General features: G+C 37.0%; 1 protein-coding gene across 1 annotated transcript in view; it reads left to right on the forward strand.

Annotated features, from left to right (window-relative positions):
• The window catches only part of igsf9ba (immunoglobulin superfamily, member 9Ba), a gene marked incomplete at its 5' end in the record, with an annotated part of 61,595 nt that overhangs the window by 18,361 nt on the left and 27,291 nt on the right, over positions 1-15,943 (forward strand). The window contains 2 exons of the mRNA XM_079609316.1: positions 2,803-2,949; positions 13,265-13,416. Coding sequence (XP_079465442.1) covers positions 2,803-2,949; positions 13,265-13,416 — 299 coding nt within the window. The remainder of the gene's footprint in view (positions 1-2,802; positions 2,950-13,264; positions 13,417-15,943) is intronic.

A 15,943-nucleotide genomic window follows, 5' to 3' on the forward strand; every position in this document is an offset into this window, starting at 1 on the left:
CAGAACGCCCCCTCAGCCTAACAAAACGTCCTGCAACATGACTGGCTTTAGTAGGGGGATTTGCATATATGGGAGTAAAACAAACAATTATCTTCTTAAATTAAAGGCAATTGAACTCGATAGTGTTCCTTACAACTCACCAAAGACCCAGTGGTTCATGGACATTGACGTGGCCAGGAATCGTGTTTTTTGTTTATCTGATTTTGACGCCGGGGAAAAACATAAAGCAAAGCCTGTGAACGCTTTATCTGCTAGACAACACTACAAATACAATATAGGTAGATCTAAAACGTGTATACTCATTGTTTTATATATTGTCATATCGCCCAGACCTAAAACTTGTTAGGCATTATAGAAATAACATTATGACTTCCTGCGTACCAGCATTAGCCGTTACGCCTTTTTGGATAAAGGTTGCAGCCAGGCTTGTCATCTAACGGCTTTGTCATTAATCCAGTCTTTAGTGTCACATGATCCTTCAGAAATTATTATATTATTATTTATATTTATATTATATTATTATTTATTATATCAATTATTATTGCTGCTCAAGAAACATTTCTTATTATTTTCAATGTTGAAAACAGTTGGGGTGCTTAATATTTTTGTGGAAACCATGTTATATTATTGTTTATGTTTTAGTAATGCTAATACTTTTATTATTGTTAAGATAATGCTAAATTATATTTATTCATTATAAAAAAATGTATGAAAAGAATATATTTGGCTACATGTGCTATGCTAAAAAAATTAAATATAGATAAAAACCAGAGATGGTTGCAAACACAGATCCATTTGTGAGGATTAAAGTTCACATAGCCTATGTGGCCTGAACAACCGTCAGATGAGTCTAGTATAACTATCTTGGAGTTATTTGATCAGTAGAGAGCACGTGAAGTTTAAGTAGACTTGCATAGAACACTGCATTTACGCCTATAGTGGGAAAGATAATGCAGTCCTTCTAGCAAAGGAAGGCCTTTTATTTGCTGTTAAATTCAGTGTGAAGATGCTCCCTAACTTCCGATCCCATCAGTGCTTTATCACTCTACACGAAAATAGCTGTGATTTTGAAGGCCTTATTTTTTTACGGCAAGACCGCAGCCTCCTCTGCCCCGTGCCGTATTGATTTTCTGCTCTGGAAACCTGCTGTCTCCTCTCTCAGGTGCAGCTGTGATCCCAGGGCTATGATATCTACTGCTCAGTACACAGCAGTATGAAGTATGAAGGCCAGCCGGAACGTAAATATGTGAGTCTGAGACACTCAGGCGATGTCGGCCCAGTGAACAGTGCCCTGAACTTTCAAAAACATTCAATCCCAGCTAAAGTCCTGAAATAGGCAAATGAGAGATCGTATCTTCGCATTGGCTAGCTCTGGAATGGCTTAGTTCGGTCAGAGAGATGCTTGACTGCCTATATTTCTCTCACTTTCCGTGGCTATTTGTATTGTCAGTGTTGCTAAGCCTCTTAGTACAGAAAGTGTAACACTCAGATGTGAGCTGTGATACTTTGTTCTTTTCTATTTAAAGGACAGTACACTTTTCATTTGATAGTGTAGGAGGGGCTGAAATCAAGCGAATATCACTTTGCTAGTAATGTTATACATTGCTCCACATGTTGGCTTGCTGCTTATAATAATTTGGTGAATAGAAAAACAGCCATTGGTGAAACATTGAAAATACTACGTAGAGTTGCTACATTATATAATGTGACTTTAAGCTAGCTTTATAACATTCATAGAGTTACTCATTTTTATATTCAGCTCAACGTTTTTTTCTTTTTACATGCTGGAGTGATTAACTGTAATCACAATGGCAGTACTGGGCTTTATTTCACGGAGATAACAAATAATAATCTCCACCAAACAATATTACACAGACAGCTAATTAAAACATAAATTTCCTGTTTCAGCAGTGTGCGCAGAATGCATTGACAGCAGAGTAAGAATCGCTTTAAAAAAGGCAGACTATGGACCTTGAAATTCATTTAGCTTGTTTGTTAACGTCAGTGCATTTGTTAAATTGTCATTAACTGGTGCCGCTGTCTGTTATGTCAGGTTTTTTCGGATGCAACATGCTTCACGTTATTACAAAGTGCGACACATTACAAAGGGCTTTTTCATGCAACACAAGAATGAATGTCGGTGTAAAATGTTCATAAAACCATTTAACTTTGAATTGAATACAGTAGTTTATGCAAGGATGGTTTTAATTAACAGTTTACCCTGAAATTCTCCTCATGCTTTAATAAATGAGGCTTTTTGTTGATGCTGCTTATTGGATGGACTTATTCACAACATGTCAGTGTTTATTTTAGTTAAATGAAACTAGAACTAAAACCAACATTTATTATTTTTTATAATTAATAAAACAATTAAAATCAAAAGGTTGTAAAAACTGCATTCACGACAAAGAACTGCACAGATGCAGATATCATAACAATCTATCAATAAATGCACACACCTTGTCCTCTGTTTCTGACGTTGGCGCCGCGCCGCTGCGGATTGAAGAACACGCTAAAGTACTCAGACAAAAAGACGGGGAGGAGCCAAAGCCTTCTGTCGTTTTTATGATTTTCAAAGTAGATTTAGGCAATTATGAATTTTCGTACAGTTTATTTAGGGCTCAGGCCCACCTAAAAAGGGCCTAATGACGCCCCTGAGTATTATAGTTTTTAGTAATATTGTGAATAGTTTTAGTTAACAATAATAATCCTGTTCTGTAATAAATAAATAAATAAATAAACAATTTTTTGAAAGTCTATTGCACCAGTCTCACTCTGCTCTCTGTTCCTGTGCGCTTTCAGGTCGAACCAGCCTGCATGGCAAAGCGTCTCTGCAGATCGACCAGGTGCGCTCAGAAGACCAGGGCTGGTATGAGTGCAGGGTCCTCATGCTGGAACAACAATATGACACCTTCCACAACGGCAGCTGGGTTCACCTCACAGTCAACGGTGAGACGTCTATCTATCTATCTATCTATCTATCTATCTATCTATCTATCTATCTATCTATCTATCTATCTATCTATCTATCTATCTATCTATCTATCTATCTATCTATCTATCTATCTATCTATCTATCTATCTATCTATCTATCTATCTATCTATCTATCTATCTATCTATCTATCTATCTATCTATCATCTTCTGTCTGTCTGTGTATCTATCTGTATATCTATCTGTGTATCATCTATCTATCTATCTATCTATCTATCTATCTATCTATCTATCTATCTATCTATCTATCTATCTATCTATCTGTCTGTCTGTCTGTCTGTCTGTCTGTCTGTCTGTCTGTCTGTCTGTCTGTCTGTCTGTCTGTCTGTCTGTCTGTCTGTCTGTCTGTCTGTCTGTCTGTCTGTCTGTCTGTCTGTCTGTCTGTCTGTCTATCTATCTGTGTATCTATCTGTGTATCTATCTATCTATCTATCTGTCTATCTGTCATAAATCAATAGATAAATAGATAGATCTCTCTTAGTATGCTCTCTTCCCCTCCTCCTCGCTTTTAACGGATGTCTGCTTTTGGGAGGTGGAGTAGGACTAATCGTGGCTTGATTTCATATTCATTTCTAATATCAGCAGTAAATCAGATCTGTGAGGAGTGGAGGAGGATGTGACTGTCTCTTGCCACTCATGACTGCCTGCTGCTGTGAGTAATACGTGTGGTAGACCCAACAAATACAGCCTTTATGCTCAAGCTGCAGAAATGAGCAATGTAATCCCTTGTGATTTCGATCTAGGTCTGTTGCCCTTGTTTCCATTAGAACATGTTATTGCCATCCTCCTTGTTAGAGACGACATTTTGTTCTTGTCATACATTGGACAATAATGGGTCATGATTTGGTTTTTGGTTAGTATGTTTCTGTGTCTGTCAAAGTATTACAGACCCCATGAAATCAAAATGAGAGTTTTGTGCCATTTAATCCATGTCTGTAATCTTTAAGGTCATCCATTTGCCAGTTTATTCCTACAAGTTGACAACATATTTAAAATGGTCCTTTCTTCCACGAAAATGGATGAGAAATATTGACGACTCATCATGCACTATGCAGATTTTTGTCCAATCAAATTCTCTCCAATCCCACCTGCAACAGTCAAGTAGCAAAGTGTAGTTCATGGCTGTAAGATATCAAAAGACTTCGGCTATTTACAAACAAAAGGGACTATCAATCGATATGTCCCTCCAAAACTTTCCCTTTCATTAGGAACACAGGACAAAACTGTGCTTGTCGAGCGATTTCGTGAGACTGTTTAAAGGAAAGCTTACACTCAATATTATGAGCCTTTGGGTACTGACCAGCGTTCAAAAGAAACCCATCGGCCTGCTCTGAAATCTGCATGCCCTGTGTCTAATAAACAGAGTAATATTTCACCAGGCACCACCATAATTTCCATTACACTAATGGAGATGTCTTCCATGGTGCCAAACTATAGAGGCACATTTGGGGTAGCTCAAGGCTTTAGTCATGTCATGTTCCTCTCTCTCATTCTGTTTGAACATCACATTTTGCCTGATTTATTATTTATGGGCATGGTTCAGCATCGCTGGAAATATATTATCTCCTCCACGATGAGTGTTTGCATTTTATTAGATGATGAATTTAATACGATCCATTAAAACAATATGTAAACTATCATGATTCACAGCTCAGTAATCATTGCCTGGGGGTCAATATCCAAAAGGCCCTCGGTCGCATATTAATAGTATCACAACGCCGCTGTAGGCTTAAATCAAGTGCTGACATGGCAGATTAATTCCAATACTGGAGCCTTTTGTATTTGGCTGCACTGCATACTGATTCTTACTGTACATCATTTTACATGCATGACCTTCAGTGTCATAAGGTGTCATTAAAGAACCACTGTCTCTTCACATGTTTGTGAGAAACCGTTAGGGTTTGCCGTGTTGATATGTTGGTGATAAGCAACTTTGCTGGCCCTTTATAGTGTATTTATTGAATAACATCCCCAAGTGAGATATGTGTGCGTTCAGTGAACAGCAGCAGAGAGGAAGTGATGAAAGTGTGCAGTCAATGATGTGGTCATCTGATTGAAGTTGCACATGAGGGATTGAGTAAATTCGGTGCATTTGAACTTGCATTATTGTTGGCATTTTACTTTTGATTTGTTTTGTCTGCTAAACTTTTCCATAGGCTTTGCATCCCTAACATGTTTTTACTTTGCAAGGAATATTTATACCTGACCAATAAGTAATTTCCTTTAGTACTGTTTGAAGTAAATCAAACAAGTGTACAGTATGTATAATAAAAAATAATAGAAGTTACGAGTAGAGTAGTGCTAGCTGTTTTCACCATTGAGTACTATGGCTATGAGTACTTCCCTAGTGAAAAATAAATGTACTAAAATGTATTTGAAATACATGTATTTTATGCTAAGTATAATACATTTAAATATTATTTACTTAATATAAATACCCTACAATTGTACTTTTGGTATACTAAACTGATATACTTAAAGTCTGCTAAATTGGAACAACTAATTTTGTACTTAATGTTAGTTATCCGGAAGTCGTGCTGAGGTCCAACTAAAGATATAATTTTATTTGATTGTGCTAAAATGGAACTATTGCAAGTTTACTTTAGGTACACTTTAAATATCTTGCATTTAAAGACTGAAATTATACAGTGATCGTAATGTCCTTAGTACTAATAGTGATATTAAAACACATTCTATATTCAGAAATGTGAATTGTGCAATAAAGAAGTAGGCCTACTCAAAATAAAGATTAATTAATGTATCAGTAAGTCTCAAGCGATATGCCAGTAAATATGTTAATGAACTAAATATGTTTCATACTTAGTATGAAATAAATACATTTTGGTATAGGTTTTTTTCACTAGGGATGTTTGCTGCAGTGATACAGTTTGCTTATTTGTATCTCAGTTGATTATTCATTGTGAAATGAAGCAGCACCTGATATTTATTTGTCTGCTGTCAGACATTGAGGTGTCATCCACAGGAACAGTATAATTAGTGCTGTCAGCTCTCTGTAAGTGCAGGCTATTTGTATATTTAACATATGCTTGTGATGTGAGACTCATGCATATTCCAAACCTCAAACAATGACACCAGCAAGGGTAACTGTCTGCTGCACCTCGCGTCCATGTTGAAAGTCCACAGCCGTTCGCCTGCAGAAATCACTGTGACTTATTTGGAAAGTGCACACAGTGGCCGTTTCTCCATTTCAGAGCTGCGGTGGGAGAGCGAGCGAGCGAGAGGCGCAAGCGAAGGGTGTATTATTGCATGCGGGGTGCTTGTTTGTGTATGTGTGTGTTTTTGGCCCAGGGTGAATGAGTTCAGTGTCTGCCTCATCTTTTTTCAGCCGGAGAAATGTCACCTGTGCAGCTGTGGCGGGCGGCGCTAGTGCGAACATCTGTGAGGGTTTATTTCATGGCTTCCTATTTCCTCTCTACTGCCGCATCGGCCATTCATGCCCTCCCTCGTTTGCATTCATGGTCAGTTCGCCGGTTCACTCAGTCACGTCCCCCTCACACACACTCTCCTGGCTCTGCTTTCCGAAATGTCGATATCAGTGATTGCGGCGTGTAGATGGTGTGTGGTTTTTATACGTTGTCAGGGCATTTTACAATAAGGCGCGTATAATAGCCTTTTGGCTAAATGGCTCATGGTTGGATTTGCAAGCAATGCAGCTTTGAATCTAAACGACATAAGGCCTGCTTGAAATTCACTACATTTGCTTTGATTGCAGATGTGTGATTGACCTGTAGCCATGGCCGAGTCTTTGACTGAAATGAAAAAGATAGAGGCAGATATTGCTCCTCCCAGTAGATTTTGGCGTGAGGTTCTTATGAGATGTAACCATTTAATGACTTTTAATAAGCATGCATTGTCATGCCTTTAAAGAGATCCTCTCAGGAGTAGTCCATTAGCTGACTTTGTTAGCTTGAGATGAAATGCTTCATGTGCATTTATTATGTGGACACTTCAAAGTTTTCTGTGGGACGTTATAAGTAAATAACTCTATAATCAGTTTAATAATCAAAACACTTTTGCTTGTGGTTTGTTATGGCTTTTCTACCAAAATGGTGCTTGCCTGATTTGTTGCTGAACAATAATGATAGCTTGCTATAATTTGTTTTAATTATTTATTTTTTAGCAATAAGTGCTTGTAGTGTAAACCAGTGGTTCTTAAACTTTTTTGGTCGCGCCCGCCCTTTAAAACTTTAAAGAAATCTCATAGTTTCACCTAAATATTTCAGTGATGCTTTGGATGAACAATATATAAAAGCGTCTTTTGACAGCGCCTCACAAGCTTAGCTTCTTGTTCATCTTTTCACCGGAATACGCACAGCAGCAGAGTGGCGTGTTCACAATAGGAGCGTGTAATTCAGTCCGCTGAAGAGGTGCTTTTCTATGGCGAGCAACTTCTATGTTGGGCTTTTTCCAACGGTGACAATTCAACTGTCTGAAGAAGAACGATTCAGTGTAACTATAGGGTTAGGGTTAGGGTAATAGGGTTGCAATAGGGTAATAGGGTTGATTATAGTGTGCAACCCTATTGCACACTATAATTTTTTGTGGGCAGTATAGTTTTACGCAATTGTAACCGGTCCTACTCGACCCTCTCTGAGCAGGATTCGAACTGGGGTCTCCGGTGTGGGAGGTGGGCACGCTAACAAGGACTCTAAAGACCACAGCTGCTTGCATGCCTCTTGAGGGCAGGGGGAGTGAGGTTTACACATACAGCTCTTACTGGCCTTCGTCCGTTACACTCACCCCCATAAACCTCACTCCCATCCGGGTCACGGCACCAAATATAACCGGTCCTACTCGAGCGGGATTCGAGCCGGGGTCTCTGGCGTGGGAGGCGGACGCGCTAACAAGGACACTAAAGACCGCAACCGTTGCCCTTAATCACTAGCGCACCTCTTGACGCCAGGGGAGTGAAGTTTAGACGCACAGTATTTACTGGCCTATGTCCGTTACACAATGTAGTTATGTTCTGAAAATATAGTTTTGTTTTGCACATAGCTTTGTTTAGTGTAGTTTTGTGCGGTCTAGTTTTTTTTCAGTTACTGTTCATCACTTATTTGTCACATTATTATTTTTGGAAAGGACAGCATATTATGATCAATACTTACCATTCAATGTGCAGTTAACTAGTTGCATCACAGATATGAACACTTATTCACACTCATCCTCTGCATAAGCTTATCTTAAAAGTTTTGTAAGAAACACTGGTGTTCATTGGTATTCCAACTGCCCATCTTGTCCAAAAGCGTCTTTGTTGGAGCAGGTGCTGTCTGGCCTCACAAGGGCAGAAAAGCCTGACAGCACTGGTTTCCTGTAGCCGGCGATATTAGCATCCACTTGTGTATGGATCCTGTGTGGACAGTGGCGGTTCTTCCTGCCAGGACGGGTGAGAGGGTGGCCGGCTGCCCGCGTGTACCCAGCAGGTGTCAGCCAGGCAGATGTACCCGCTTAGAGAACAGTAGTGGCTCTGTGGAGACGCTCAAGTCATCACACAGCCGCCCTTCATCAGTGTGGCCGTCACACTAGTCTCTCTCAGAACATCCTGCCCAACCCCATAGCGGGCACAGATCATTAGCTTCTGATACTAAGTGCCAATCTAAACCACTATGGTGATGCCTAGCGATTAAAGATCTGAGCTGGTAACCTAAAGGTTGCATGTTTGAATCCTCAATTGATCAGATATCATCACTGTTCCCTTAAGCAAGGAATAATTCACCCAAAAGATGAAAGTTCGGTCACACTTTAGATTAGGGTCCAATTCTCACTATTAACAAACTATTAGCTATGATAGTAAGGTAGTTGTTAAGTTTGGGTACTGGGTAGGATTAAGGGATGTAGAATAAGGTCATGCAGAATAAGGCATTAATATGTCCTTTATAAGTACTTATAAACAGCCAATATCCTAGAAATATGAGTGGTAATAAGCAACTAGTTGATACTGGGAATCGGACGCTAAACTAAAGTGTTACCGAAAGTTCTGTCATCATTTACTCCTTTTCATGTTGTTTTAACCTTGATGACTGCCAAGTGACTGTCTCAGTGTTTTTTGTCCATACAATGTTAATGGGATCAATGGATGACTTTGGTATGAATGCTGCTGCTGCTGCTGCAAAAAAAAATCATCTACATTAGCAATTTGTAATTATGATCAGTTTTCTTTTACTCTGTAAAAGATGATTGTGATTTTAAGGACTGTAAAAATGCTACGGTAAAGACCCGTAGGCCTAAATTTTTTAACGGTAAGTTTTTATTATATAGAATATACCTGTAATATATCTAACTTTTAATCTACATTTAATTTACTGTTAAATACTGTTACATTTTACAGTTTTTGGAAGTTAAAAAGAACAAGTCGTATAATTTACAATGAAAACAAAACGTAAATTGACATTCCCAGAATTCCCTGTGTGACACTTCACATTTGGTATGTTTTCATTGAAATGACTGTTTCTTCGTAGTAGTTTTTTTTTCTTATCAGTTATGTACATTAGGGTTTTATGTTACATCAAATGTTGTTAAATTAACGTTTATTGCATTACTTTAGTGTCAGATTTGTTACAATGATAGTGTTAAGTATTTATGTGAATGACACTGCACCTTTCATACCTTCTCAGCTTGAGGAAAAGCTGCTTGTCATGAGCTTTGATTCATCATCTGACTTTCTCATCACCACCACCAGTTTTTGGTGGTTGTCAGTGTATTACAATGGTTCAAAACAGATATTAGTATGGAAGTAAAATAATGCCAAATGACTTTGAAACAAAAAAGCCTGTTGAATTGCACTAATTGAAAAAAGAAAATGCAAAAAATGCAAATTGCATTTTAATGCATTGTATTTTTAAGGGTTGAAATTCAACATGGTTGAACGTTTAAGCTGTGAACATTTCAATTCAAAACATTTCACACACATTTTCATTATTAAAAATGCAATAATCCATATTCACCTTTCAGATTTATAAGCACGGTTAATGTAATGCATATTATTTTCAATAAGTGCAATTTAACAAGCTTTTTTGTTTCAAAAACATCTGGCATCACTTTACTTCCATATACTAGTAATTAGGGCTTAGATACCTATTGGTATATTAACATTTATATCAGTTAATTAAATATTTAATTTTACTGTAAATTTAAGTTAAATCCGTAAAACCTAGAATTTTGCCATCATATTATTTACGGTAAAACTACAGCTGCAGTTTTTTTTAAACGTAAATTTCGCTGTTTTTTTGTTGTGTGTTTATGGAGGTCAGCATCAATGTGAAACGCATTATAAAGTGAAACATTTAACCTCACTGCTGGATATCTACATCAGTGTCCTCAAATAAGCTGTATTACAGGTTCATTGAAGATTTTTGGCAGGGTTAATTTACAAAAGCAAATTAGTTCAGCTTAATATATCTCAGTATATGAAACTGTCTTCTCGAATAATTTTATTTAGGTATTATTAATTAGACCTTCATCAGTATTTGAAAACTAAGCTTGTTTGTTTTCCAGAACTTAAAGTCTGGAGTAAGAGAAAAATAAATTTGAGGTGTTGGGTGTCTAGACAGTGAGCTCTGTCCAGACCACCTGTTCGTGAGGAAAGACCTTCAGACAAGTGCCTTTTGAAATATGTCTTCTGTTTGTCATTCGCAATGTGAGCCCAAGATTTCCCGAAAACACATAGTGAGACAAGTCCAGAAAGTAGGGCAGGTGTGTGATGGAGTTTGCTTGTCCCTTAAAGTACCTTCAAGTGTTTATCAAAGAGATTTCCTAAGAGAGAAACAGAGATGGAAATGGTAACAAGCAAGAAAGAATCTTTTGGTCAATATCAGAGATATGCAAAATGACAGTGTCCAAATTGACGTGGTTGGTTGCCGCCCTAAGCAACTAGTTTAGAGTCACCGGCCCACCGGTGGGCCCAAAGTCATTACATATTTAAAACAGTAATATCCTATACTAAACCTAAACTAATATTGACAAACTATATATCATTTGAAAGCTTACAATCTCTATTTTTCATATTTGGTAACTGATTTTCAAAATAAATTACAGAGGAGCTGTAATTTAACAATTTGCAACAATAATATTTTCATCTCCTAAGGTGTTCAGTCCTTTATTTTGAAATAGTGATGAACATGAAAAATCATGAAGAAATGGTAGAAACCTCAGTTTGTTTTCATGCCAAGAGTTCAAAAGACAGCATCTGTTCAATTATTTTAGAAAAAAAGGTCTGAAAATGTTTTAGAAATAAAGAAAAACCACATATGGAAATGAAGGCGCTCTTATATGGGCAGTAATGGAGTGAGTGAAAAAGTTTGGTACTGCGCCCAAACAAAATCTTACTGAAAGCTCATTTTTTTGAGATATCAACCTAAAATTTTAAACACAACTTGTTAAGATTTTTGGCTTTGATTTTTTTGCAGTTTTAGAGTCACCCAGGTTCTGAAAAAATATATTTGATATAAAATATGAATAATAAAAATGTTTAATTTTATATTTATTTTCATAAACTCAAACTTCTGTTACACTTTCTTAATTCATTTCACTTCTACAAAAATCTGCCAAATTTCTTCTTTAAAACAAGATCAATCTTACATCCATATTCCAAAGCATTCTTGAATTACAAACATTTAAGTTCGGAATGTGCATTTTCATGTATATTCAAAAAAAGGGGGGTGACACTTAAAGGGTTAAAGTGAAAGAGACATTTCTTTAGGATGCATTCACATCAGATTTCCTGATGGAATGGAACAGAATGCTATTTACAACTCAAAAACACTATGCGACACAGTCAAAGACTTTAGTGGGAGTGCTTTAAATTAAAACGCAACGTTTCTGAAAAGTTTTACTGTGAAAACTGCTTGATATGCTGTCAGCACATTAATTAGCACTGCTGCTAAAAATATCAAAACTAAAATAAGATGCGAGGAAAAATGCGGATAAACTAGTCAATGGTTTGTGCTGGATTAGTCAACCATTGTGACACATCCCTAGGGAATATATATGTACAGTATATATATTTTTAGAGATTGGATGAGCAAGATGTTTTGGGCTATAAATTCTTCTCCCTTGTGTTTAGCCTGCAACAGATTGTAGCGTGGATGAAAAAGCTCATGGTAGGCACAGATGGACAGATGTTCAGAGGCATTAATTGCTTGCTTTGTTTGTTTTTCACCAGGTGTTTGCGCTGTTGAAAGCAAAACTGCTATAGGCTAACAGTGACCCACATGCAGAGGAAGTTAGGATTTCATTGCTGAAAGTGCACAATACATAGTCCTAGAGATTGTTTATACCTGTATTGCCACTTGATAGATAGGTGTAATTATGCACAATTATGCTGAAATGTTTTTCACAGTCACTTTGATCAGATGTGTTATGTTTAGTTGCAAAACAATGATGCAACCCCATAGACTTTCACTGAAAAAAGGGGGCCTGATTCCTGAATCACATAATAGAGACTTGGGGTTGGATGAGTAAACAAACACCTAGCAATCACTTAGGGCCCTGTTCACTTTCACTTGTAGTGGGAGTATTTTGTGCATTCGAGGCGGTGCTCGCGTGGTCAACTTTCATAACACTTTTAGCTACTACTGCAGATTGCATTGAGATGTTGCATTGACGTTCTGGATGATACTGGTAGTCTCAGCCTCAGACGCCACGCCCACGGACCGTTGGCTGAATGTCTGATTGGTTGAATTCTACAGGATGTCCGCGAGACGTGTGTGTCGCGTTCTTTATCGGGCCGCCTGGCAACAAATGCCGTGACGCCAAAACCCCTCGTGGAAGAAGAAAGCCGTTGTTTTACAATTGTGACAATGAGCACTTACCAGGATCAACTAAACGCAGGATTTTCAAAAGTATGTGAAGTTCGTGGCTCTATTGTTGCAACAAACTTGCACAACATTCTTGAATTAATAATTTATTAGATGCACGCTGGTCTATTATTGTAGGGACATCGACAATTCAACATTATATTGCCACGCCCTTAAACATGATGCGGAACAAAACAAACTGTGATTGGTTGCGTTGCATGTCAGTCAAACGTCCTCTTGGGCGGTCCTTGGCCAATGAAAGCTGCGATAGAGTCCAGACCTTCTGCCATCCGTCTGAAGGTCAGGCTATGTGAGACTATGATACTGGTACCTAGTGGTTGTTCTCTGTGGCTGCAGAAGTTAACAGAGCCATACACATTCTCTATGGGGTCCTGAACACGTGAGAGTATTAAATATATAAGAATCTGTACTGAACTTGTCCTTTGTTTCTCTCCCAGCGCCCCCTACGTTCGCGGACACGCCACCGCAGTACGTGGAGGCGAGGGAGGGTGGCAGCATTACTCTGACCTGCACTGCCTTTGGAAACCCCAAGCCGGTGGTCACCTGGCTGAGAGAGGGGGATCAGCTGACCAGCAACAAGAAATACATGGTACCTGTGCTCTTGCTTTTTTTCAGTGTTTTTGGCTTGTTTTCCAGTAAAAAATAACGGAGTATCCCTAAAAGTAGATTAATTTATATGAGAAGCAAGAAAGGATTTAATACTTTTATTCAACAAGAAATTCATTAAATTCAGCAAAAGTGACTGTAAAGACATTTATAATGTCACAAAAGATTTTTATTTCGAAATGTGCTATGCTTTTGAACCTTCTATTCATTAGAGAACCCTGAAATCACGTTTTCCACACAAATATTAAGCAGCACAACTGTTTTCAACATTGATAATAAGAAATGTTTCTTGAGCACCAGTTGCATAAACAGCTAAGACTAGTCTCACAAGTTAGTCATGACAGTTTTGTTCTTTAAGACTGTTCATAATTTTTTCAAGTTACATAAAGACGAAGATTGGTCCAATTTGATGCCTGAAAAGTAAGACTGATTACACCTACAGTAACTAACTTATAGTTGGTCATACTAGTTCTTAAGACACAGTCTTAACATAATGGCTATGTTTATGCAACTGGCCCCAGATCAGCATTTTTTTTATGATTTCTGAAGGATCATGTGACTGAAGACTGGAGTAATGATGCTGAAAATGTAGGAATACATTACATTTTAAAATATATTAAAATAGAAAACCTTTTTTTAAATTTTTTATAATATTAATGTTTTTATTGTAATATCAAATAAATGGTGGTAGGCATAAGAAACGTCTTACACAAATCATATAACCGCACATTTTAGAATGAAATCTTTAAAATATGTTAATGCAGAAACCAAGAAAATTAAAATGAGATATATTATATTATATTACATTATATTATATTGTATTATAGATTAAGTAGATTTATCTTTTTTTTATCTAAATTTGTTTAGATGGTCAAAACTCATTGTGTGTGAAGAGTTTCAGATGATGTAGCATTTAATTTTGGGTAGCTGCTGCCTTGATAAAGTAGAACATTGACAATGTACTTTTGTCTCCAAATATAGCCAGTATGAATTTAGTCTAGCCATTAATTTGATCTGCAATGAATCGCTCCGTCTCATTTTTCTTTTGGAAATGGAAGCGTGAATCATCACAAGCTATTTGTAAGAAAAGGATCTGTCAGTCAGGGCCCGCGTCGAGGGTCTGACAGTTGAAGAGCACACGCCTGCAGTGGGAATGGAGAAAAACTGACAAGCGTGTTTCCAACTTACACTGCATGCAGGCTGCAGGGGAGGAGGAGGCGGCGCAGGATTTGACAGAACAGGCAGTCAGTCTGGCTCCAGTAGGCATTGCCTCTCAGCACATTTGAGGAGATATCCCTGAGGAAACAGACAAATAAACGACAAGAGAGACAGTGTAGCTGCTTCTGTCTCACATCTGAATGTTCGCTTTCATCTGTTCTATCTAGACTACAGCCACCTGCACCGCGTTCGTCTTGTTCCGCATTTCCCAGCGTTTTTTTTGGTCACAGCTAGCATTTACACGAGGCGGGTTTGAATGCCATTTGCCGTATTCTGCCTGCCACTCTTACTCACCGGCGACTGATGAACAGGAAGTGATGGCTGGCTGCTGTTTTTCTTTCATGACCGCTTTTTAGCAAGGTTATTCTCCTACCCAGTGGCATCGCTTCACAGCACTGGAGCGTATTCCCAAAAGGTCACGTTTGTGAAGTCTTATAAGCTGTTTGGCGGATGAGGCGTGAACTCCCATTGGCCACTTTAGCACGTCTTTGCATTTTATAGCAAAATAGTAATACCAAACACAGTGGTATTTTTTTATTATAGCTGCAAACTTTAAGTAAAACATTCAAAATATTTGTATCTACTTATTAATTATTGAATTTAACTAACTAAATATTTTTTATTATTATTAAATTACTTTTAAAGACTATCATGTCTTTAGCAGAATTAATTTATACAATTAAAATATAATTTTGTGTGTGTGAGTGTGTATATATATAAATATATATATATATTTGGTATGGTATGTTTATGTGTATATATTAATAATTATTTTAATACGCTAACTTTTTAAACTAAATTTGAATTTAAGTAACATTTTGTTACATATAATGCTTTTTTTATTTATAATTGTTTAAAAAAGTTATTAAAATTATTATAAATTAGCATGTCTTTTCATGATATAATAAAATATAAAATCGAGTGGCATTTATTATTGCAGCAAACCTTTCACACAAAACATAAAAATTATTAATTAATTATTGTTTATTAATATCAAACAAATTCACGTTATATTTAAATTATTATTAATTATGTATTTTGCATTATATATACTTATGTAAGCATAATAAAATTGTATGTGATTAATTATTATTAATATTACAATTATTGTTTTAACATTAATGCATTACAATTATTATGCATTAGAATGTCTTTGCATTATAAAACAACATTTCAAACAAATTTGTTTGCATTTGTTTTAATATAGCACCAGCTACTTTTTTATAAAAAAATTATTTATAAAAATAATGATTAGAATTTATTAAAAAAGTAGCTCTGAGAAAAGAGCCGTA

The sequence above is a fragment of the Phoxinus phoxinus genome (assembly GCF_949152265.1).
Source record: "Phoxinus phoxinus genome assembly, chromosome: 4".
Lineage (NCBI taxonomy): Eukaryota > Metazoa > Chordata > Actinopteri > Cypriniformes > Leuciscidae > Phoxinus > Phoxinus phoxinus.